Source organism: Mauremys mutica, chromosome 1, assembly GCF_020497125.1.
Source record: "Mauremys mutica isolate MM-2020 ecotype Southern chromosome 1, ASM2049712v1, whole genome shotgun sequence".
Taxonomy (NCBI): Eukaryota; Metazoa; Chordata; order Testudines; family Geoemydidae; genus Mauremys; species Mauremys mutica.
Window position 1 is genome coordinate 316,058,969 of NC_059072.1, and position 25,663 is coordinate 316,084,631.

Here is a 25,663-nt window from a genome sequence, read left to right on the forward strand (position 1 = left end):
TGGTTTCACCTGCAATGGGGGCATGATCACCCAAGGGAAATAAGCGCATCTATCTTGAAGCAAGGAAAAACTGAAGAGCCTCCTTAAGTACCACCACATGAGAAATCTCCATTTGAAAAAGTCAAAAGGTCTGGTGATCAGTTCACATGTCTTCAAGAGCAACACCTGCCAGGGACGGACCATTTATTTAGGCTTGAGAATGTAGATGAGCAGAAATTAACCCATTCTGAGATAAGCACTTATTGTTTAACATTTTAAACTCAAATACTTCACCAATTCAATGACACAACATCCCTTAAAGCAACTATCTACATCTGTTTCATGCCAAGACAATTTATTTTTGCTGATAATTTGGATTCCTAATAGCTTTTAAAGAAAGGCTTTACGATTTTTCTATATACCCTACTATTTTAGTGAAGGAATATGTCTAATGAGATCAACAGCACCTTCACTATTTAACTTCTCTTTGCTACTGCAGTCATAAACACAAGTTAATGACACTATAGATTGTGATATCAAATTCCATATGGTGATAACTGAAAAGTTAAGTATGCAGAAAAGGGCAATTAGGGAATAGCCAATAAGGAGAAATACTTGATCATTAACAAAGAGAATTTATGAGTACTACTTGATAGTTGAATGGATTAAGAATTGCTTATTTGGAAGTTTTTCCTAGTATGAAATTCTTTTTCTAGCACTTTTTCCAGAGACTGACTAAGCCTACAGCACTCCAGTACTAAATATTTCTTACATCAGAAGAGTATGAAACTGATGAAAACACCACATATGAACACAAATATTTCAGCAGCATAACAAAACTATTTTTAAAATACAATATTCATGGAACCCTTGACTGAAACTTCAGTTTTAATATTATGGTGTTATGTCACACCAGTCTGATGCTAAAATTGATGACAAAGCACTCATTTTCAGGTAGATATAAATTTCCAAAATAACAGTCTTTCAACTGAAATTTCTCAGGCATTGAGGATATTTGAAAGTTTGATAAAATTCAGGTTATTTTTGAGAAAGATTACAATGAATAAAATAAATCATGTTTTTCACCAGTCAGGAAATTTTACAAAATTTCTTTTTGCATTCTACAAAATGATCCAAAACCAAAGTTTATTTTTCAAACTTGTAACGGTCTTATTTCAAAAAGTACTAGTCCTCAATGAAAAATAACTGAAGGATTAAGAAACAAGCATGCAAAAATTATAGTGTGCATGAATGTACTAATAAATAATTGAATTTACAACTGGAATGTAACTAATTTTTTTTTAAATAAAGCAACTTAAAAAATGGAGAATTTTTTTTTATATTTAACTGTACATACTATACAATTATTGCATCATAATCCTTTAATGCTGTGTTATGGTTGAGATATTAAACGCATCAAATTAGAATGATTCCCCCTGCAAATATAACTTGGCTCCTGCCACCTATAACATCGTCGTTGTAAGAAACAGGAAAGACCTATTGGATCATAACGTTCATTTATTTGCAAGAGAGAGGGCACAGCACTGCAGAGGACATATTAGATAATATACTGATACATGCAGAAATACATGAGCAACAGGGAAAGAATGCAATTATAGTTTCAGTGAAAATAGTAACTGGATCTCGTTATGTCTTCAGAATCTCAAACATAACACTGCATATTAACATTTTTGCTTTCAATTGTAGATACTATGTACACTTATTGCACGGTAATACCTAAATGTTGTAATCACTCATGTTTCCTCAACACTACATACCATTTGTTTAAAAATTAATGGGAAACATAAGATTTACTTTGTGACACTGATGTCACCCCAAATTAGAAATATTTTCAAAGCTTTAACAGAAAAATCTTGTAACAAATTCACATATTTCAACATATGCTGGGACTGGACAACAGGGGATGAATCTTTAGATAACTGCCCTGTTCATACCCTCTGAAGCACCTGGCATTGACCCCTTCGGATGACAGGATACTGGGCTTCTATACACACACTCACACGTGTACGTGTGTGGGTGTGTAAAATTCTGCTATACTGTTAGGTGTCAAGCAAAACACTGATTTTACAGAATTTTACACTAAGTTGTAGAAATAATATTTATTATTCAATATTTAAATGCAACACACTTACCTCCAAATAAATGTTTATTTTTTTCTATCATTGTCATATACATTTTTAACTGTAACTAAATTGTCTGTCTTTGGAATAACCAAATGAATTTCTAACAACTTTCAGAAAAAACATAAAATGAACACTGTCAGGATAATTAATATACTTTTTTTTTTTAAACACACACACTGTTGTGGTGGAAAATAATTGAATTTATTGTTAAATTAAATAATTTATTGTTAAATTAAATTATTTAATGATGAAAAATAAGTTTTCAGTGTTTGTTTACTTCCTTGTACTTTACTCAGTTTTGCCATCAGAAATAGATTGGTCAGTTTCAATTTCTAATTCTCCAGCCCGAATACATTCCTGCAAGATGTGGCTTTTAAATACTAGTATTTAAACCCAAACAAAATCTCTCTTTAACCCTGTTTCATATTTTTAAAAATTTTCCAAGTAGCTACAAAAAAACCACCTCCTACCATAAACACACACACACTTTGCTATCTCATATATAGTCTGTCAGAATTTTATTTGGGTTTCCAAAAGATTTCACATCTGTCAGAGTAAGCATGGCAAATTTTAGCTCACAGGTAATAGGTTCTGGACATCAATTAATAGTGTGTCCCTTTAAGTAAAGCCATAAGGGATATACACACAAAATAATTCAAGAAGGAACTTAACTTACTTTGGGCTGTTTAATTAAGTCGACCAAGTCCTTTACCTGGTGTCGTAGCAGATTTTGACATTTCCACATCTCATTCAATGCTCTGAAGTGAAAAAAAAATTAACTGACAGAAGCTACTACTCATTAACATGCCTGTAAACCTATAATATACCAAGTAACTTCAACTCCCATTGACTTCAATGAAACTTGAGGTGCTGAGCATTTTCCAGGGTTTGCTCAACTAGTCACAAGTTCAAACTATAAATAAAATTGTTTCCCCTGTGGTATGACGTTTAATTGCTTGTCTTTTATTTTAAAGGTTCTGCTAGTATACCTGTAGAGTTTAACTTCTGATTATTTCACCTTTAAAAAGGGCGGTGCAAGTCATATGTCTCCTCTACAAAGAGTTCTTATTTGAACAAGTCTGAGCTCGGTGTCCTAAAATACTTTGAAACATAGTATGTTACACCAGATAACACTTAAAAGTCCATTGGTTTAAAGCAGTATCTTTCAACCAGCTGCCTTTTTTTATTTGCAGGAGCAGCAACTTGACAAAGAAGAGACCACACTGGACTTGTAAGAAGAATCTTAGGAACATTATATAAAGGAACAAAATCAAACCCCTCCCCCAAAGGCAAATAACTTACATTTTTAAAAATCCTCTAATCTCAGAATCATTTTGAAAAACAAAAATCACCAAATTTTACAGTCCATTGTTGATAAAAGTGCATTTTTTAAACTTTTAAAATGTATTAAGGTATAGTTTTTAAAATATGTATTGCTACAGCTTTATGAACCTTTACAGAAAAACAACAGTAGCAAAAGCAGAATGAAGATTTTTTTGTCATTTGTTATTTTGCCCAAAATAAATCCTGGAAAAGCAATTCCTTCTACTCTTAAGATAGCTATTTATTTATTTCACTGCAACAGTTTTAAGGACATCTATGCCACAATTTTTCAACTTAAACCATGTAACAGTTCTTACAGTAATGCTAAAGAAATAACTTTTTTTTTTTAAAAAGCATCAAAGAATCCTGTGGCACCTTATAGACTAACAGACGTTTTGGAGCGTGAGCTTTCGTGGGTGAATACCCACTTCGTCGGATGCAAGTGGGTATTCACCCACTTCGTCTTGCATCTGACGAAGTGGGTATTCACCCACGAAAGCTCACGCTCCAAAACGTCTGTTAGTCTATAAGGTGCCACAGGATTCTTTGCTGCTTTTACAGATCCAGACTAACACGGCTATCCCTCTGATACTTTTTTTTAAATTGTTCTTGACCAAGTTAAATACATGCTACAGCAATGCAGCACTATTAAAAGATCAAGACAAAATGGCAAGTGTGGAGGCCTTAGGCAACAACTTACGCAGCACTTAAAAGCTTTCATTCGGAAATAATTATGTTTCTGTCCCTTAGAGTGGCTAAAATAATCTACCAAATGTAAACCAAATAGAATATATATTTTTCCTGAGTTTGCAGGCATAGAGCTCCACTGTTACTGTAATGCTCATAGCACTGTCAAACAGGAGCACAGTGAAATTAACACTCTTGGTCAGCTTCTGAACCCTGGAGAAAGCAGTAAAACTATCAATAATCATGTCAAATTCATGCTTCTGCTTGGGAGAGCGATGAACAGCAGCAGACGCAAGCTCTGCAGTTACCAAAAACAGGTGCTATGGGGAAAGGGTTGAACAACAGACTACTTTCGTCACTCTCCCCTTTGAGCAGCCAGAATACTGAAGGTGGGGTAGAATAATGGAGACCAAGCTACCAAATATGATCCAGAAACAGCACCCCTACTTCCCCATTTCCAGCAGCTATAAAGGATATGGTGCTCTTGCTTCTCACCAGGGATTTGCTCCTGGGCACACCTTTCATATCTATTTATGATTAGTGGGTTTAGTCATCTGATTAGTAGGTGTTTGATAAATTTTTCAAGCCCTGAGTTAAAAGAGATTATATATAACATTTTAGCACTGTATGTTTATTGATAATTTATTAAAAGGATTTGTCCACTATGGCCTGAACCATCTACAGTTTTTCCAACATTTACGCAAAGCGGTGCTAATACTTTGTACTAATACAAAGGAATATCATTTTTACAAATGAAGCAGCTCTGGCACAGAGATGTTAGATGACTTGCCTAAGATCACTTAGTTGGAGGCCCAAGACAGGCCTATGCAGCTCCATCCAGGTTTAATAGGATCTCTACATTAAATATTCTCTATAAAGTAACCCTGTCAAACCTTTTAGTGCTGCAAAGGTAAAATATATTCAAATTCACAATTATTATACGAAACATACTTCACAGCATTTGAGTCCAGTGTTGCATAAAGGTAATATAAACATTTCATTCGTTCATTTGTTTCCAAATTGTGAGGGACCATATATTGAGCAAAGATGCGTTCAACAAGCAATCTGAAAGAGAATATTAAGAAGGAACTTTAGCTATAAAGCAGCAAGGTGGTTCTAAATTCAAATTACTAAAACATTCATTTAAAAATTCTCAGACCAACAGAGTCTGTGGTAGGTTTACACAAGAAGATGGATGCTGCTGAGAAATCTGAAAGCAAGCCACTTAATTCCCATTAATGGTCTCAAGTAGAACTTGATCAGAACAGAGCTTAAAGTTATAATAATCCTACCACCAGAGTCTGACACAAAAAAGACTATGCTTACTAGACTCAAGCGTATTGGAATTTGGGTATGAATCAAAGTATGTAGAGATTATTTTAGATCAGAAAACTGGAATTAGTAGGCTTTTTCCAAGTGAGGGAGTTTAGAGGATGGAAGCTTTTACCTCATGGGTAAGGGGTCATCTGACATTGCATGTGTTTGATTCTACTGTATTTATTTTTAAAGTTTATATGTCCCTACAGATTTGTTGATATGTGCAATGCATAAATCAAAAGAATAAATTAATAAAGCAAACAACTTTTTGAACACTAACATGGGATGAGTGAAAAACACAGAAAAAAGAACTAGAGTAATTCTACTCCACTGAAGCAATACTTCTGAGTTTAAAAAAAATGGAACACAACTTGGCAGTGTCCAAGTAAGAACACAAGTTGACCTATATAAATATTATATACATTTTTTCCTTTTATCATCATTTAACAATCAGAAAATAAATTCAAGTTAGAAAGCTAGGCAACCTCCATATAATAAGTCTCTAATCGTCAAAACCTAGTAAACTGACCTACCGGTCATCAATACTGTTTTGATAATATATATGCAGCAGTTTGTCCTTGATCCATGAAATTTGTTTTGCAGCTTCTTTTCCCGCCTCTGACTGTAATGAATATTTCTTGTATATCTGGGCAAGTCCCATCATAGCTTCTTTTCTCACTCTCCACTAAAAAATAATATCGCAGTTTTAGAACTCAAAACAATTTTAAAAAAATATTTTAAAAGAAAATATCTCTTGGCAAAGAAATATTTCCTTTTTCCTTAAAAAACCAAAATAGTGATTCTAATTTGTTTAAAAAAGTTTACTGCATTTTATTAAGTTTACTAAAAAGTTTTATATTTATCATTATATCTGCAACTACCAACATTTTCATCACCATTCATAGCTAGCATGTGAATAAAACGAATATCTGAGTAAGCAACAAACCCTCTGGACTTTAATGGATAATATTTCTAATATCAAAATATTTTTGTCCTTCAGGGAACTATGCTGAATACCTACCATTATTTTATGGCTGCATAGGGGGAAAGCATGTCATCAAATGAGAAAAATAAAATCAGAAAATGACAATGATTGGTAAAGTTTTCCCTCAGTTTGCTTGCTATTAATGTTATTTAGAATACATGAAAACAGTTTTAAAGTTTACTGAATAATGAAATATGGTTAACTGGAATTTCAAAAACGCACAAATTTGGAAGTTAGTGAATTTGATCACAGTCTTCCAAGGTTCTAATTAAAAGTGAGCAGCTTGACAAGCTGAAGATGATTGAATATTTTTCACTTTAATCCACAATAAATTTTGAATTCTGTGTTCCACATTTTTCAAAAAATATTTCAATATCTTGGAAGGATTTCATTTTTATTTACAAATACTAATATAACAAAGACAACAAATGATACAGAAAATACCATTAAAATAGTTATAAGACCTACACTGAACACAATCCACAGTACTACAATGCAAGACTATGGTTTGATTTTTGTTCTCTAGGTATGAGCTGACAGGGACAGAGCATTACAGAAACAGGATATTCAGGCCCTAGAGCAAGAGAATGCCTCAGTGTTTAGCAGTGACTATTCCATCTAACTATAAAGGACCACCAATAATTGCTCCAAAGGGAATCCTGCCAAGTTTTCTTCAGCTGGAAGGATAATGATTACACAATGCTAACATGATATTTAAAATAGGACATGCCATAACTGGCATTCTTTGAGATGTGTTGCTCAGGTGTATTCCACAGTAGGTATGCGTGCTCACCACGTGCACCGGTGCCAGAAGTTTTTCCCTTAGCAGTACCCGTAAGGGGGAGGACCGCTGCGACCCCAGGAGTGGTGCCTCTATATCGCGTTATAAGGGGAAATGCGCACTCCCCTCACTATCGGTCCCTTCTTGCCAGACAACTCCAACAGAGGGGAAGGAGGGTGGGATGTGGAATACACCTGAGCAACACATCTCGAAGAACACCAGTTACATAACAGATAACTGTCCTTTCTTCTTTGAGTAATTGCTCATGTGTATTCCACAGTAGGCGACTCCAAGCTATATCTGATAGAGGTGGGTAGGAGTTTAAAGGTTTCCAGGAGGGAGTACCGCTCTACCAAACCCGGCGTCATCCTGTGCTTAGGAAACGATCGCATAGTGCGAGGAAAAAGTGTGGACAGAGGACCATGTGGCAGCCCTACATATGTCCTGGATAGGGACGTGGGCTACATAGGCGGCCGACGAGGCTTGAGCTCTCATAGAATGCGCCTTCACGATAGGCGGCGGGGGAACCCTTACCAAGTCGTAACACGTGTGCATGCACGAGGTGATCCAGCAGGAAAGCCGCTGGGTGGAAACTGGCTGTCCCCTCATACGCTTGGCCGACACAACGAACAGCTGTGAGGATTTCCTGAATGGCCTGGTTCGGTCCAAGTAAAAGGCCAGCGCTCTACATACATCTAGCATTGGAGAAATGATGCTTAGGACGGAGTACTGGTAGGAAAATGTCCTGATTCATATGGAAGGTGGGGACCACCTTCGGAAGAAACGCAGGGTGTGGGCAAAGCTGGACATTATCCCTGTGGAAGACCGTATATAGGGGTTCCGATGTCAAGGCCCTAAGCTCCGAGACACGACAGGATGAGGTGATAGCCACCAAAAATGCCACTTTCCATGACAGATGGGACCAGGAACAATGGCCAAGGGTTCAAATGGAGGACCCATTAGGCAGGATAGTACTAGATTCAGATCCCATTGCAGGACTGGGGTCCTGGCATGCGGGAATGCACAATCTAGGCCCTTTAAAAAGCGGGAGGTCATCTAATGGGAGAAAACCGAGTGACCCTGCACTGGAGGGTGGAAGGCTGAAATGGCCACTAAATGTACCCTGACGGAGGCAGGAGCTAGTCCTTAGGTCCTAAGGGACAGGAGATCATTGAGAATGAGCTGGAGGGATGTGGATGATGGGGAGGCGCTCCACTCCCCCGCCCACCTAGAGAACCTAGACCATTTGGCAAGGTACATTCTCCAGCAGAATTCGTCTGACATCCTCCGAAAACCTTCCCTCCTCCTTGTTTAACCATGGAGCAACCACACTGTCAGGTGAAGCGTGGCCAGGTTGGGGTGGAAAAAGCATCCCCTCTTCTGAGAGAGGAGATCCGGGCGGAGCGGCAGCCTCCGCGGGGGGGGGCGCTAGAAGTTGCAGGAGGGTCCCATACCAATGTTGGCAGGCCCAATCCGGTGCTATGAGAATAACCCTCGACCTGTCTGTCTTTACTTTTTGCAGGACCTTGCCTATCAGTGGGAACAGTGAAAAGTTATAGAACAGTTTGCCTGACCACCGGAGGAATGCAGCTGAGATCGCCCCCTTTCTGCCCCTGCCCTGGAGCAGAACTAGGGACAGCATCAGTTCTGGGCAGTAGCAAAGAGGTCGACCCAGGGAGCTCCCTACTCTCAGAAAAGCTGTCGGGCGACCTCCCAGTGGAGTGACCATTCGTATTGGTGGGAAAACACCCTGCTGAGGTGATTGGCTCGCACATTGTGTGCGCCGGGTAAGTGGAAGGACTGCAAAACTCCCATAGGTCCAGGGCTTCCCGGCACAGGGCTGAAGAACGTGTGCCCCCCTGCCTGTTGATGTAATACATTGCGGCCGTGTTGTTCGTGAGGACTCTGACCGCCTTCCCGCGAAGGTGCAAACTGAATGCTATACCTGCTAGGCATGCTGCCCTGAACTCCCTGACGTTTATGTGGAGGGACAATTCCAAGGTCGACCATCTGCCTTGGGTTTGAATGTTCCCTATATGGGCTCCGCAGCCCAGGTCCGAGGCATCCGACACCAGGTCTAGTGAGGTAGGGGCTTCTCGGAAGGGAATCTTGTTCAGCATATTGCTCAGGAGGGGCCACCACTGCAGAGCGGCCGCTACGTTGGGTGGTATTGGGACAACCTTGTCTAGGTTGTCCCTGGACTGGGAATACTGGGAGGCTAACCAGAGCAGATGGGGCCTCATTCTGAGTCGGGCATGCCGCACCATGGAAGTGCATGCTCCCATGTGACGTAGGATTTGAAGGCACACTCTTGCCGTGGTCACAGAGGTCATGACCGAGGCTATGAGACTTTTGAGTGTCTCAAACCTGTCCCAGGGAAGAGAGGCTGTGGCCTCTAGGGAGTCTAGCAGAGCCCCTATGAAGTGTATGCACTGGACTAGTACTAACATGGACATGGCCTCGATCACCACTAGGCCCAGACCTGTGTATGTGGACAGCAAGTATTGCATCTGGGCCTGTACCTGAGACCGGGAGTTGCCCTTGAGGAGCCAATCATCCAAGTAAGGAAAATCTGCAGCCCATTCCTCCGGAGGTGGGCTGCCACCACTGCCATGTATTAGGTAAAAACCCTGGGGGCCGTGGAAAGGCCAAAAGGAAGGACCGCGAACTGGTAATGGTCCCGCCCTACCAGGAAGCGGAGGAAGCACCTGTGATCCTCGAAAATATGGATGTGGAAATACGCATCCTGGAGGTCCAGGGACACAAACCAATCCCCCGGGTCTAGGGACGGAATGATGGATGTCAGGGATACCATGTGGAACTTGTAACGGACCATAAACCTGTTGAGATTCCGTAGGTCCAGGATGGGCCAGAACCCGCCTTTTGCCTTCGGGATCATGAAATATCAAGAGTAAAACCCATTGCCCTGGAATTCTACCGGTACCCTCTCCACCGCGCCCGAGGACGTGTGCCACCTCCTGGCTTAGAAGGGGGGCATGTTCCGGTTCCCCGAGGTTCTCCCGGGGCGGAGGGTGGTGGAGTGGGGGTGAGGCGAACTGCAACATGTAGCCCCTGGAAATAGTGCTTAGGACCCACTGGTCTGACGTTATATGGGACCACTTCACTCAGAATGCAGATAAATGGTTGCAGAATACAAACTTTATTAACTGGGAGGCTTCTGTGGCAACAGGCCCAGTGGCCCCCCGCAAAGAGTCAAAACTGACTCTTGCCCTTCGCGGGGCCGAGCAGGACGACACTGGGACCTGTGTCTCTGCTCCCTCGGTCTCTTAGGCGGGGGCTCCTATCTGCCCCTAGCAGGAGGCGTTGAGGTCTGCGGCCTAGGTTTGTCCTTTGCTAGTGGGACATATAGATCCAGAGTTTGCAGGGTGGTGCGGGAATCTTTCATTCCATGCAGGCGGACGTTGGTTTGGTCTGCAAACAGCACTTTCCCATTGAAGGGAAGATCCTGCATCAAGGACTGGGACGCTGCAGACAGACCGGACATCAGAAGCCAGGACGCCCTATGCATAGATATGGCCGAGGCCATCGAATGGGGCTGCCATGTCAGCTGTGTCCGAGGAGGCCTGGAGGGCTGCTTTCGCTGCTGCTGCCCCTTCCTCAACCAGAGAGCCTTGAACTCCTTTCTGTCCCGCTCCAGGAGAAGAGGCTCGAACTTCGGTAGAGACCCCCATAAGTTAAAATCATAGTGGCTCAACAGGGCTTGGTGGTTGGCCATCCTGAGCTGGAAGCTCGAGGAAGAATAAACCTTCCTGCCAAAAGAAACCAGTCTCCTGGTGTCTTTGTCCTTGGGGGTGGGCACAGGCTGACCGTGGCATTCCCGGTCGTTGACTGACTCCATCATCAAGGAGTTGGGTGCTGGGTGGAAGTACAGGTACTCATGTCCTTTAGCCAGGACAAAGTACTTTCTCTCTGCTTTTTTGGAGATAGGTGCCAGGGAAGCTGGGTTTGCCATAGAGCAGTCAATATGTTGGCTACTCCTTGGTGGAGAGGTAGGGCCACACGGCCTAGTGCCGAGGAGGACAGCACATTGAAAAGGGTGTCTGCTGGCTCCTCCAACTCCTCAGCCTGGAGTTGGAGATTTGAGGCCACCCGCTTTAGGAGCTCTTGAGGAGCCTTAAAGTCCTCCTGTAGAATGGGTGGAGGGGCCACTATGGTCTCCTTCGGCAAGGGGGCCGGTCTGGCTCCCAGGGCATCGGGAGGTGCCAGTGGTTCGATCCCCAAGACCAAATCCAGGCCCGGTACTGCCTGCTCGGTACCCATCGACTTTAGACTCTGTCGCGGCGGACACACCAAATGGGCGTGGGATGCTCCAGTTACCGAGCGGGGTCTCGTAATTGTGGCCATGGTGCCCATTGATACCATTGCCCCTGCCACGGTGCCCCTTGCCACTGACTGGCTTGGGTACTGGGCAGTGCAAACTGCTCTTGAGGGGCAGTGCAGCTCGGGGACGGGCAGCTGGGTGCTGAAGCAGAAGTCACCATTGACCGCACGGTGTCATAAGAGCGGCGGGAGCGTCTATGGTCGTGTCGGTGCTGACCTTGAGATCTGGACCTCAACGACGAGGAGCGGTACTCGTCGGAAGTGCTGCTCTCGTAGTCATCCCGCGCGGGCGAGTCAGCCAATCTGAGCGGAGTGGAGGGCTGACGCGAGCTAAGTGAAGACCTCGTCGAATGGGGCAGCACGCGGTCCTCGGAACATGGACTGTGTCCTGCCAGGGAGGGCTTGTGTGCTCCCAACGGCAGCTTCCCTCGGGGCCGGGTACCTGTCTCAAGCGGCACACCCGGCACCGGAAGGGAGAGGATGTAACATGTGGCCTGTGCAGCCTCCGGCGATGATGGCATTCTCACCTCGGGAGAGCCATGCGCGGACGGGACCAGGCTACTCCACTCAGCACGAGTCAGAGGTCTGGGTCCCCAGGGGGATTGTGGGCTGCCCAACTCCGGTCCGGCCTCACCCCTGTCTTTTTGTCAGCGCCGCTGAGTCTTTCCCTGTTTCTTAGCGGGTTAGCGGTGCCGGCTGGTGGAGGGAGCCTCACTCCACACCAAGGACACGGTGCCCGGTGCCGTGTGCGGACGGCATGCCGGTGCCAACGCAGACTCCATTAGCAAGGCCTGGAGCCGGATATCCCTCTCTTGTTTAGTTCAAGGCTTGAACGATCTACAGATTTTACAGCGGTCTGTAACGTGGGTCTTGCCCAAGCAGCGGAGACACTGAGTGTGCAAGTCGCTTCTTGGCACAGAACTGCGACAGGAGTCAGATGAATTGAAGCCTGGGGCATGCCCTGCACCAGGCAACTAACTAAAGAAGTTATCCAACTACTGGAAAAGACAAGTACTACTAAGGCTAATAGGAGAGCTACAGCAAAGCTGGAGCGTAACATTCCGACTACCTTCACCAGCAGCAAGAAGGAACTGAGGGTGGGGAGAGTGCGCAGCTCCTGTTACAGCGCAATACAGAGGCGCCATTCTAGGGGTCGCAGCGGTGCTTCCCCCTACGGGTACTGCTAAGGGAAAAACTTCCGGCACCGGTGCACGTGGCAAGCACGCACACCTACTGTGGAATACACATAAGCATTCACTTGAAGAAGGGATATTTCTCAGAGCTGAATGGGTGACACCCATTCTCCCATGCTCTAGGACAGGAGTGGCCAACCTGTGGCTCCGGAGCCACATGCAACTCTTCAGAAGTTAATATGCGGTACCTTGTATAAGCACCAACTCCAGGGCCGGAGCTATAGGAGCCAACTTTCCAATGTGCCGGGGTGTGCTCACTGCTCAACCCTTGGCTCTGCCACAGGCCCTGCCCCCACTCCACCCCTTCCCACTCCCCTCCCCTGAGCCTGCCGTGCCCTTACTTCTCCCCCTCCCCAGAGCCTCCTGCATGCCACAAAACAGCTGATCGGGAGGTGCAGGGAAGGAGGAGGAGGTGCTGATCAGCAGGGCTGCTGGTGGGTGGGAGGCGCTAGGAGCAGGGGGAGCTGATATGGGGCTGATGACATATTACTGAGACTCTTTGGCAATGTACATTGGTAAATTCTGGCTCCTTCGCAGGCTCAGGTTGGCTACCCCTGCCCTAGGAGGAAGAGAAGAAAGTGGACTCAAGTGAACACTCTATTACTCTATGATGCAATACGACAAACAATGTAGTTTGTCGTCTACCTGTCTTTGACAAAGACACATACGATGGTGTTACCAGATATTTCACCAATAATCTTTCAATGACAAGTTATTTTTCTCTTTGGTTTTAACATTTTTTTACCATTAGACTTCAAAATACTTTAAAAACTGGAAATTTGAGATGAATAAACTTTAAACTATCAACAGCAAATGTTTTTGTATTATTTAATAGTTTTTCTAATCTGTTCAAATTAAAGTTTTTAATTTGGGTGTTTTTAAAAAGGAAGGTTATTTCTTATCTAAAAACAAAACGCTAAATTTATTACAAGGTATTTGAGACGAACACGATTAATCACTATTAGAACTAAACTACATGTCTTACCCGTTTGTCCAGTGTTCTCTCTCTTACAAAATTAAGTAGGTGATCATTGACAAGCAAAAGATCTTTTTTAGCAGCAGTAACTATGGATACAATAACATCATGCCTAATGGCTTCTTCAGGGTCATGTGACCTTACTTTAAGGTATTCTGAAAGAAAAATACTATAATTAAAATGAAATATTTATGCAGCGTTAACTGTGTTTAATTCCCTAGAGACTGATTAAAGAAATATGACTAAAGTCAGCCACATTTTACACTATTTCAAACATCAAGTATAAAGTCACTGAATTCATCATAAGGTAAGATGAACTGCCACTTATTTAGCAAACTTTATTCCACTATTAGTCTCTCAGCTCTCATCTATAATTAGAAGTTTTTTATTTTTGTTAATAGTTAATTCATTCAGATATAGAGATTAAGATTTTCTTTCCCAGACTACAGGGTATCCCTAACTGGTAACTATTTCCTCTGGTTGATCACCAATATTTAAAAAACAATACAGGGGGGGAAAGCTCAGAATCAGTAATAAAAATACATAACCTTTTTGCCAGTACAGTCATTTAATCAAATTTGTACAAAACTGATAGGTGACGAGAAGTCATTGCACCTTGATCATTGTTCAGTGATCAAAGAAAAATGAGTTGATCATCGCAAACAATAACTATTAATGCTACTGGCAGCAAGCCACAGTCCAACAGACAACATCCAGAAATAATGAAGATCCAGAAATAATGAAGTCCTGACTTGCATTTAAAGAGGCTTTGAAATTTGAATGCTATTCCTACCAGGGTGTGTGGGTGGTTTTGCTTTTATTTTTATTTATTTTTTTTTTTAAAGTATAATTTGCCTAAAACAATATTTTCTAAAAGAATTCACCTAAAGGACACAGTAATGAAAACGGTTTTAAAGTTTACTGAATAATGACACAAAAAAGTTCTGATCCATAGTTATAAAGGTTGGAACTTAAATATATTTTTCAATGACACAAACTTAATTCCGGGGGGAAAAAAAGCAATACAAATCCACTATTCTCCTCCATATCTCAAAGCGTTCCACAGTGTAAGCCAGAAAGTCTAGTATCAGACATGAAAGCAGGCAAAAGTCAACTCAACCTGACTTCAAGGACAACAGAAGGAATACAATTAACCTTTTGTTTAGTAAAAGACTGAAAATAATGCCCTGAAAGTTTAGTTGAAAGATTTCCTCAGCTATGTCTGTGTTATTTTGCTCTGCTTATCTGAAACACTTCATACTATATTCTGTGAAGATCACGGAGGCAGTGGTGATTAGGTAGTTATTAATTACTAAAAATACAAGAATAATCTGGTCCAAAATCTTAAATTCATCTTTGCTCATATTTATCAGCTTTTTCATATTTCATTCACTGTAAAAATCCACTTAACCAGCACATTTCAAAACCTCATTTTTCACAAATGTTGCAAAGCCACAATAGTAACCAGATACCTAATTATACTATTACCCCTGAGAACAAGATAAAAAAATCTTGAATATTAATAAAAAACAGGTACCTGTTAAATCTTTTGCTAGATCTGGATGGTTCATAAGGCAGTGGCTAGCAAATTTCACACATTCAAGCCGGATAGGTACATGGATATCATTAAACCTGTTTTAAGAACAAACACTGTATTTAATAAATCAAGATGTATGTGTAACAACATTTTATTTCATTTTCATCAAAGCACTGTGCCTATTTCTATATACAAAGCACTGAAATAGTGATAGTCCAAGATTGATCTTAAACTCAGAGAGACTCTTAAGTGAAAATGTGAGAGTGTAACACCTTCCCATTTCCTGTCCTTTTGTATCATGCAACCTTGTATACATACAATTAAGTTCTACGTCTTTGATTTGATTTCTAAGGGCTGCAGATTCAGCTGATGAACTGATAACTAGGATTAGACTAGAAGGTTTTGGGACATTGGGCAAAGTGCTCCAGGAACCACTATCTGCTTTTACATTTAGCTTAGGCAGCATGAAGCAATCTAACTTAAGTGAACACAAAATAGATGTAGCTGTTTTCTAGCCCTTTTTTCTTTTCCAACTGTGTCTATGCTTCTCATATATGGATGCATGAATAAAATGGACGCCCTTAATTTTACACCGATAATTTGATTGGTCTTGCAAAGTCTTATTTAAAAAGGAAACTTGGAAATATTTCAAATTTATATATAGTTAATTTATTTGCCCTTTACTAATGGAAATATCTTCCTCAATGAACACAAAAAACTCCCACAAACACAAATGACATTTACTTATGGGTAGCAGACATTGGTTTAAAAAAATATATAGATGGTCCACTGTCCACCATTTCTATAAACATCAAGTATTTAAATAGTAATATGAAGAATCACATGGGTTTCACTAAAAAAAATAGTTTCCTAAATTGTCAATCCCAAACTATTCTTCTTTGAACTGAATAATGTAAGGCAACATTATTAGGCTTCTATATGCATCAAATGTAACCTAAAAGGAATCTGTTTAAAGATGGACCACTTTAAAAGTACAGATGCTACCCGAGTTACATAAACCCAACATACGCAAATCCGAGCTTACGGGAAAAGTTCCGTAAAGTAGAAATAGGAGGAGGGGTTTTTTTTGTTTTGTTTTGGTTTTTTTTAGTATAATGGTCGGAGACACGTTTCTGACTTACGCAAAATTCGAGTTATGCAAGGCGTTCCGGAACGGAATGCCTGTGTAAGTCGGGTAGCGTCTGTAGTTAAAACTTTCAAAACAGTCTCAACAGAAGTGTATGGACATCTGAAAATACAAAATCTAGTCTCATGTTTGATTTTGATTGGAACTGTCCTATAGAACTATCCAACTCTAAATTATTTTGTAATATGATCAAATACAAATTTAATAAGATACTATACAAAAGGAAACCTTTTGAAAAAAATCAAATGCCTTTCAAAAAGGGAATTCTTCGGAAAAAAATCAAATCTCTAAATTTTCAAAATCTCTAATCTAAAATTATCTAAATTAAATAAATTTAAATGTCCAAATCTTTAAAAATATAAATTCAAGATTGTGACAACAGCTCTAATGTCATTTAACAGCATATATGAAAAACTTGTGGTACAATAAAGATGACATTTGAATGAAATAAAGCTATACAATAAAAAGATTTAGCACAATTTAAAAAATAGAAATCTACAATTACACTATATTTTAATGGATTTATTACAACGGATTTATTACAAAATGTAACTTTACTGGTTACTTATTTTTTCAAATGTTTAAAAGATGCTATAAAACAAATATTGAGTCTTCAAATTTGTAACCTTCTTAAAACAGCCACTGTGATTAGTTGATGACAGAGAAATAACACATCTTCATTACTATTTTATTTTACAATGAAGTATTTTTGCTAGGCCCAATTAGCATCTAGTATTTTTTTAAATATAGTATGAAAACATGTTTGATAGTGTCTTCAAAGACAATTTCAGGCAAAACAACACTTCTACATTTAAATTTTCTAAAATTTTTATCTAAATTTCCCTCAATACTGATATTTTATCATTTTAATATGATGTAATATTATTTGCAGTATAAACTATTGCCCACTTGCATTAATCTACAGGGATTAGCACTGACCCAACATCAAGTACGCTTTCACTACAGTCTTTATACCAATATTTTTAAACACAGCAATTATTATTCAGTAAGATACATTGTATTTTAAGCATACAGTATATAAAGTCTCAGGATCTCTTAAAACTCTCAGATACTACCAATGCCATCTGATGTTATTTTAAAAGTTATAAACTCATTTCATAGTTTTATATATAATAAATATATAATATAATATTTACAATATTAAAATTATACATGTGTAATTACATACAATATATAATTTTAATATTGTAAATATAAGTAAAGGAACAGGCTGGTTTATAATTATTAGCTCTATAGAATCACAGATGTAATATCTTTAATATTATCTGTGTCATATTTCAGAGCAAGCAGCAGAATAAAATTCTTACTTATCCATAGATTATACTTATTTTAAATATAGGAAATTTGTAAAATGTTGAATTATACTTCATTGTTCATCCCTGTGGGAAGGGAACTAAAACAGTGTATACCTCCCCAAGTAGCACTGCCAAAGTGGTTTGTTTTGAGATGCCAACTCTGAATCCTTTGCCCCAAACATTTTTGCTAGTAGTTTTACAACCTGCAGACGTTCTTCATTGTCATTGCTCTGGAAAATGAACACATTTTTCAAAAATAAAAACTGTATAAATGACTTTTACATATTTATCTTACATTACATACATTTATCTTCAGACAAATTAAAATGCAGATTAAGATATACAGTTCTGGTATACAGCAATCTGTGTTTCAAAGAGATAAAATACTATTAATCATGGAGATGAAGAAATTAGTATGGAAATTAAGGAAGTTCAAATAAAGATGCAATGTAGAGTGCCCCAATAATACAAATCTGTTAAAAGAATACCAGGCTTATGTACATTATTTCAACCCTCATTAACAGTTTGCTAATATTTTTTTATCTGTATTTGTTAAAAACAGAAAAAGAATTAGGCATACTTATACAACCAAACTTAGGCAGATAACGAATGAGATAAAACGCAACATTAAAACAATTTAGAATACTGTCTACAAGTATACTATAAAAATGCTCTGCATATCTCCTACTGTTGATATGAGAACCTCAGCAAGGAGTAAGGTTCACTGCCCCTATGATTTTATGGAGTTGTCACTGAAAGCTCTTCAGCATAAATTTTCAAAAGAAACTAGTGATAAGATGCCTCAAATTTTTGGGTGCCCAACTTTGGACATCTTGAGGCCTCATGTTCAGAAAGTGATGAACAACAAACTTTAAAAAAATCAGGCCGCTTTAAAATGATCTCAAAACTTGGGTCTCCCAACTGAGGCACCCAAACACACTGGTTACTTTTGAAAATGTAGGCTTTCATAATTCAGCACTTCCCAAAACTACACCACTTCCTAAAACTATGCTTTGAGCTGGAAATTAAATGTGCTCCTACACAGTTCAAAATGATATTCTAGCTAAATATTCTATTATTAATTTTCATTTCCACCTGCTTGAAGTACAGAACATATCCTTTCAGTTTAAAATATACTGTAGAGATGTCACATTTGTTAGCTTTCCATACATTTACAATTCACCACACAACATGCGTTTATTTTTGCATAAACTAAGAAAACATGAAAAGGTTATCCCATGGCTACACTTGCAGTTAAATGCTGCTTCTTTGCCCCTCCACAGTCATTAGCTGGGCACTCCTGGCTCCTCCCACTCTCCAGTCTCCTTCCTGCTGGTATAATACAAGGGGAGTGTTGAGGCAGGAAGGTACTGTTCTACTATCATAGACATCCTTACCATATCGGTCCAACCGTTTGCCTCCTTTAGAGTTAGCTTCTATCATCAAGAAATGAGGGCAAGGTGGTCTTCGTTAGCATTGCCTAATCTGACTTGGTGCCCTGCTGTGGCTGGTTCGATATATTCTACATACCAATGGTTATTGTGTGGGGAAAGCACAGAAAGTTGGGCTTGCCCCAAGTTGGATGGTGTCTCCTGCTTCCAGCAATACCATTTTAAAGGAGTTCTGGCCACTACAAAATGTCCCAATCTGTAGGTAGGCACCACTACACTCTCCAGAATTTCCAAAATCTGAAAATATTTCACATATTTACAGTGAACATGCTCAGCTCTGCAATGTAACTGTAGTTCTAAGAAATAGCCATATCCAAAATATGTTGCTCATATAAATACTGGGAATTTCACATGAGAATGGAGACAACCCTTAGGCTTGAATACCGTATTTATTTGGTAACAGAATAATTAAATATATTTTACTTCTAAAATTAACAAATTAATTCCCTGGTTATGACTCTGCTTTAGTATTAGCAAGAACTGGCAACAACAGTATGATTTTATTCTGTTACAACTATGTATTTATCTGTCCATTTTTTCAGCTGAGTGTTCCAGTTCCAAATCTGCCATTCTATTATGTGGTAATAAGGGAGGTGGTGGCAATATTTTCAAGAAAACTATTTTTCAGCTTTTGCTCTTTTAATCAGTTTATAGGATTATTTGTCTGTCATTGGCTTCAACAAGTTCCAAGACTACAGCATCTTTTCCAAACTCATGGCAAGAATTTGTCTACTTGTGCGATTTCCTGCCTAACCACCTGGACAAAACAAACAAAAATCCAAAGGTCTGCACAGACTAGCACTATGTGATACTTACAATCTATCTATTCTTATGTGTATATCTACTTTCCTTACAGGGAGAAAAGTCATGCATACCACCATACACGGAAGCATCACTCCTAATTATGTCATATAAATTTCAGAATCTGACTGACACTGGCAAGCCAGATGCCAGCTCACACCAAGACTGGAGGTATTAGCTAAGAACTAACAAATTCATATCTAGAGACCAGACCAGTTCAGCTGTATGTTAGTTTTACTCAAAACAGGTATTAGTTTTATAAGAATGTACTTAGTGTTTAAACTATATGAAATGCCTATAAATTGCTACATGCTTCAGTCTCGCGTTTAATGTCAGTATTCCATGCTATAAGAAAATATGCAAGTTTTGCTTTATAACTCTGAAAATGTTTGATATTAACTTATAAACTCAGGTACAGGAATCATCTCTCTCCCCCACTCATCCAGAAGGGCTATCAAAATCAAATGGGCCATCAAGGAACATCATAATACAAAGGATTGATTAATGGCCCTATTGCACCTTAGAAATGCTACATGCAAGGAAGCAACTCCTGTGGGCTTGGAAGCTGAGTGAAGGAAATAAAACAAAAGGCTATGGTTAAAGGAGAACTTACAGTGGCACAGCTGTAACCAATACAGCTATGCCACTGTAAGGTCTCTAGTGTAGCTGCTCTAAGGCTTTTGTCACTTGTCAGTGTAACTTTGTCACTTTTGTCAGTGTAAAGAACAGTTACTCACCTTCTCGTAACTGTTGTTCTTCAAAATGTGTCGTTCATGTCCATTCCAATCAGGTGAGTATGCGCGCACGTGCACAGTAGTCGGCCTAGGCGCCCCCTGGAGTCGCACCTTCATGGGGCCCAAATAGAGCCACCCCATCAGTTCCTTCTTGCCAGCTACTCTGACAGAGGGGTAGGAGGGTGGGTATTGCAATGGACATGAACACATCTCGAAGAACAGTTACAAGGTGAGTAACCATTCTTTCTTCGAGTGCTTGTTCATGTGGATTCCAATCAGGTGACTCACAAGCCCAAGTTCAAGAGGCGGGGTCAGAGTCGTCCAATGACTGGAGCACTGCTCGTTCAAAAACCACATCATCTCTGGCCTGCTGAGTAATCGCATAGTGCATGGTGAAAGTGTGGATAGAGGACCACGTCACTGCTCTACAGATTTCCTGAACCTGTGCCCGGAATACTGTTGACAAAGCCTGTGCCCTGGTGGACTGCGCAGCAAGCAGGAGTGCGAGAACCCCCTCCAGGTTGTAGCATTCCCAGATGCAGGATGTGATCCGTGACAAAATGCATTGTGATGACACAGGGGCAGACCATTCATTCTGTCTGCAATTGCTACGAATAACTGGGCTGATTTTCTGACGGATTCGTTCTCTCAATATAAAAGGCTAGCGCCCTGTGGACACCAAGAGTGGAGTGTCTTCTCCCTGCCGCTGGAATGCAGCTTAGGTAGAATACCGGGAGAAAGATGTCCTGTTTGATATGAAACTCCAACACCACCTTTGGAAGAAAAGCAGGATGAGGTCTAAGCTGCACCTTGTCCTTGTAGAACACAGTATAAGGTGGCTCTGAGGTTAGGGCCCTGAATTCAGACACCCTCCTGGCCGAAGTTATCACCGCCAGGAACACCACCTTCTGAGAGAGACAGAGGAGGGAGCACGTTGCCAAGGAGTCAAAGGGTGGTCCCATTAGTCTAGAAAGGACCAGGTTGAGGTCCCAGGCTGGGGCAGGTTGTCGGACATGAGGATATAGCCTGTCGAGCCCTTTTAAAAACCGGCTGACCATAGGGTTAGCAACCATCGAGCGGCCCTCCTCACCCAGGTGAAAGGCCTACATGGTGGCTAAATGCACCCTTATTTATGACAATAAAAGCCCCTGCTGCTTCAGATGGAGAAGATAGTCCAGAGTAAGTGGCACCGGAGCCAGAGTCGGGGACGAATGGTGCTGCGCTGACCAGATTGAAAATGTCTTCCACTTGGCAACATAGGTGGCTCTCATGGAAGAGGACTGCCAAGGAGGACTTGTCTAGCCTGTTCTGAACAGGACAGCTCCATCAGGTTCACCCATGGAGCTTCCACGCCATGAGGTGAAGGAAATTGAGGTTCGGATGTTAAAGATGACCATGATCTTGCGTCAGAAGGTCCGGGAAGAGCGGCAGGGTGACTGGGGCTTCCACAGACATGTCTAGGAGAAATGTGTACCGGTGAGGTTAGGGCCATGCTGGAGCTATCAATATAACCTAAGCTTGTTCCCTCCAGATCTTAAGGAGCACCTTGTGAACAAGTGACATGGGCAGAAAGACATATAGGAGACAATCTCCCCAGTGACCATGTGTCCCAGAAGCTTCAGGAAGTTTCTTGCTGTTGTGGTGGGAAACTTATCAGTGAGGGCCTGAAACCTCCCTTGTGGCAGGTATGCCATGGCCTGGGTCAAGTCCAATATTGCCCCTATAAACTCTATTCTCTGGACGGAGGACAGAGTGCACTTTGCTTCATTTAAAAGGAGGCCCAGGTTGAAGAAGGTGGCTTCGATAAACTTGACTTGAGCCTCCTTCGAGCGAAGCCAGTTGTCAAGGTAAGGAAACATATGAACATGGTGCCTGCGCAAAAACATGGCAACAACTGCCATGCACTTGTGAAAACTCAAGGTGCTGCTGACAGGCCTAACAGGAGGACTGTGAATTGGTAGTGGGTGTTGTTCACCACGAACCTGAGGTACTTCCTGTGGGGATGAGTAATCACAATATGAAAGTACATGTCCTTCAAGTCAAGGGCAGCATACCAGTCTGCTGGATCCAATGAGGGAATGACGGAGGCCAGAGAGACCATGCAGAACTTGATTTTCTTTATAAACTTGTTGAGTTCCTGCAGGTCCAGGATGGGCCTGAGGCCTCCTTTGGCTTTTGGTATTAGGAAATACCGGGAATAAAAGCCCTTGGCCCTGTGCTCCTGAGGAATCTCCTCCATTGCCCCTAAAGATAGGAACAACTGCACCTCTTGGATAAGGAGTTGCTTGTGAGAAGGGTACCTGAAAAGGGACAGGGAAGGGGGGTGGAAGGGCTGGAGAGCACAGAATTGGATGGAATATCCCCTCTCTACCATGTGGAGCACCCATCAGTCCGAGGTTATACGGGACTATGCATGGTAGAAAGGGGATAGTCAGGATGAGAAAATAAGGCGGGGTGGATCCATTGCCAGGTGTGGCACACTGTCTTTGATCATGCCTTCAAAAGGCATGCTTGGGCCCCAAAGACAACTTTGGATTTCCCAAGCTCTGGCCAGAAGGTTGACATGACCTTCTCCTGCCACTTCTGTTATGCCTTCTGAAGCCATCTTGGTGGTTCTGCTGACCGAACGTCTGGGTAGGCTGCGGGAGGATGTGTCTCCACTGACTGGAGATACAGACCCTCCCCATGACCTGAGGGTGGCTCTGGAGTCCTTCAGACAATTTAGCCTTTTGTCTGTTTTCTCAGAAAATAGTGTCTCACACTCGAAAGGCAGGTCCTGTATCGTTTGTTGGACTTCAAAGGGGAGACCCGATACCTGGAGCCATGAGCCCCTTCTCATGGTTACACCCTGGAGATCAACCTCCCCTTCTCGAGAACTCGGCCCAGGAGTCCAAGGGGAGCAACTGCTTAAACTTAGCCACTACTGAACAAGTATTGTAGGCCTACCTGCTAACGATGGCCTGTTGGTTGGAAATGCAGAGTTGTAGTCCCCCCGTGGAGTTGAACCTCTGCCCGAATAGCTCAAGCTTTTTTGCATCCCTGTTCTTGGGGGAAGGGCTTTGGAAACCCTGCCTCTTTCTCTCCAGTTTGCAGCGTCCACCAGAGAGTCAGCTTGTGGGTTGGTGTATAAGTGTTCATAGCTCTTGGGGGGCACAATGTACCGCCACTCATTGCGCTTGGCAGTATTATAGGGAGGCCAGGATCTGCCACAGGGTCTTGGTCATGTCCATGATGGTTTTAATTAGCGGTAAGGGGCCAGAATAGCATCTGCATTGTCCATAACTTCTTCCGTCTTAATACCCAGACCCTGTGCAACCTGGCACAGCAACTGCCGCAACACCCTGGAGTCTTCCAGGGCTGGGGCAATGGTAGCGCCCATGAGCGCCTCATCCGGGGAAGATGAGGATGAAGCCACTAAGGGAGGTGGTTGTTCCCTTCCGTCCCCACTAGAAGGATCATGTGAGCCAGTGGGGACAGTGATGGGCTGGGCGGCGCTGGTGTTGGTGCTGAGAAGAGCACTGGCATCAACGTCGCACCCCACGTTGGTGCTGGAGGCGCTCTCAGGTGGTGTGTCTGCGCCGTGGTCATCGACTTCAGTGCAAGCAGTGTTGATGACGGCATCAGTGCTGGTGCCATCACAGGAGCCGGAGTTGGTGCCTAGGGCACCACTGGCACCAGGATTTGAGCCACTTAGATCTTTGGTGCCGAGGGCACTGCCAAAGGGGACACTGCTGTTGGTACCGATGCCGGAGGTAGCTGCTCGGCAGCTGGACGTGGTGGAACAAAGGTAGCAGACACGACTGAAGTGGCACCTGAGCGAGAGCGTTGGCTCCAACCCTGGGCTTGGTGGAAAGCCCATGGAGTCCAGAAGGGTCACTGAGCTGGGTTCTGCCATTGAAGGGCCCACTGCCTCGGTCAGCACCTCCTATGGTGCCTGAAGGATGACCTTCTGCTCCTGCTATAATCAGAGTGGTACGAGTCCAACTCCAACTCGGAATACAAGGACTAAGGCAGCACTGCACCTCTTGATGTGGAAAAATTAGATGTCTTTAAATAACCAGGGCCTGATGAAATGCATGCTAGAATACACAAGAAGCTGACTGAGGAGATATCTGAGCCATTAGCAATTATCTTTGTAAAGTCATGGAAAACGGGTAAGATTCCAGAAGACTGGAAAAGTGCAAATATAGTGCCAATCAATAAAAAGGGAAATAAAGACAACCTGGAGAATTACAGACCAGTCAGCTTAATTTCTGTACCCAGAAAGATAATAGAGCAAATAATTAAGCAATCAGTTTGCAGACACATAGAAGATAATAAGGTGATAAGTAACAGTCAACATGGATTTGTCAAGAATAAATGGTGTGAAACCAACCTGATAGCTGTCTTTGACAGGGTAACAAGCCTTGTGGATGGGGGGGAGGAAGTAGTACACACAGTATAGCTTGATTTTAGTAAAGCTTTTGATACTGTCTCGCATGACCACCTCAAACAAACTAGGGAAATGCAACCTAGATGGAGATACTATAAGATGGGTGCAAAACTGGTTGAAAAATCATTCCCAGAGACTAGTTATCAGTGATTCACAGTCATGCTGGAAAGGCATAACGAGGGGTCCTACAGGGATCAGTTCTGGGTCTGGTTCTGCTCAATATCTTCATCAATGATTTAGATAATGGCAGAGAGTACACTTATAGTTCATAGAAAACACCAAGCTGGGAGGAGTTGCAAGTGCTTTGGAGAATAAGATTAAAATTCAAAATGACCTGGACAAACTGGAGAAATGGTCTGAAGAAAACAGCATGAAATTCAATAAGGACAAATGCAAAGTACTCCACTTAGGAAGGAGCAATCACTTGCACACATACAAAATGGGAAATGACTGCTTCGGAAGGGGTACTATGGAAAGGGATCTGGGGGTCATAGTGGACCACAAACTAAATATGAGTCA

General features: G+C 41.8%; 1 protein-coding gene across 2 annotated transcripts in view; it reads right to left on the bottom strand.

The window, feature by feature from the left end:
* The window catches only part of PDS5B (PDS5 cohesin associated factor B), a 220,802-nt gene that overhangs the window by 109,479 nt on the left and 85,660 nt on the right, over positions 1 to 25,663 (bottom strand). For both annotated transcript variants that reach the window (XM_045016151.1, XM_045016156.1), the window contains exons 8-13: positions 17,841 to 17,956; positions 15,264 to 15,358; positions 13,736 to 13,881; positions 5,984 to 6,135; positions 5,085 to 5,198; positions 2,800 to 2,881 (exon numbers count right to left, since the gene is read on the bottom strand). In XM_045016151.1, coding sequence (XP_044872086.1) covers positions 2,800 to 2,881; positions 5,085 to 5,198; positions 5,984 to 6,135; positions 13,736 to 13,881; positions 15,264 to 15,358; positions 17,841 to 17,956 — 705 coding nt within the window. The remainder of the gene's footprint in view (positions 1 to 2,799; positions 2,882 to 5,084; positions 5,199 to 5,983; positions 6,136 to 13,735; positions 13,882 to 15,263; positions 15,359 to 17,840; positions 17,957 to 25,663) is intronic.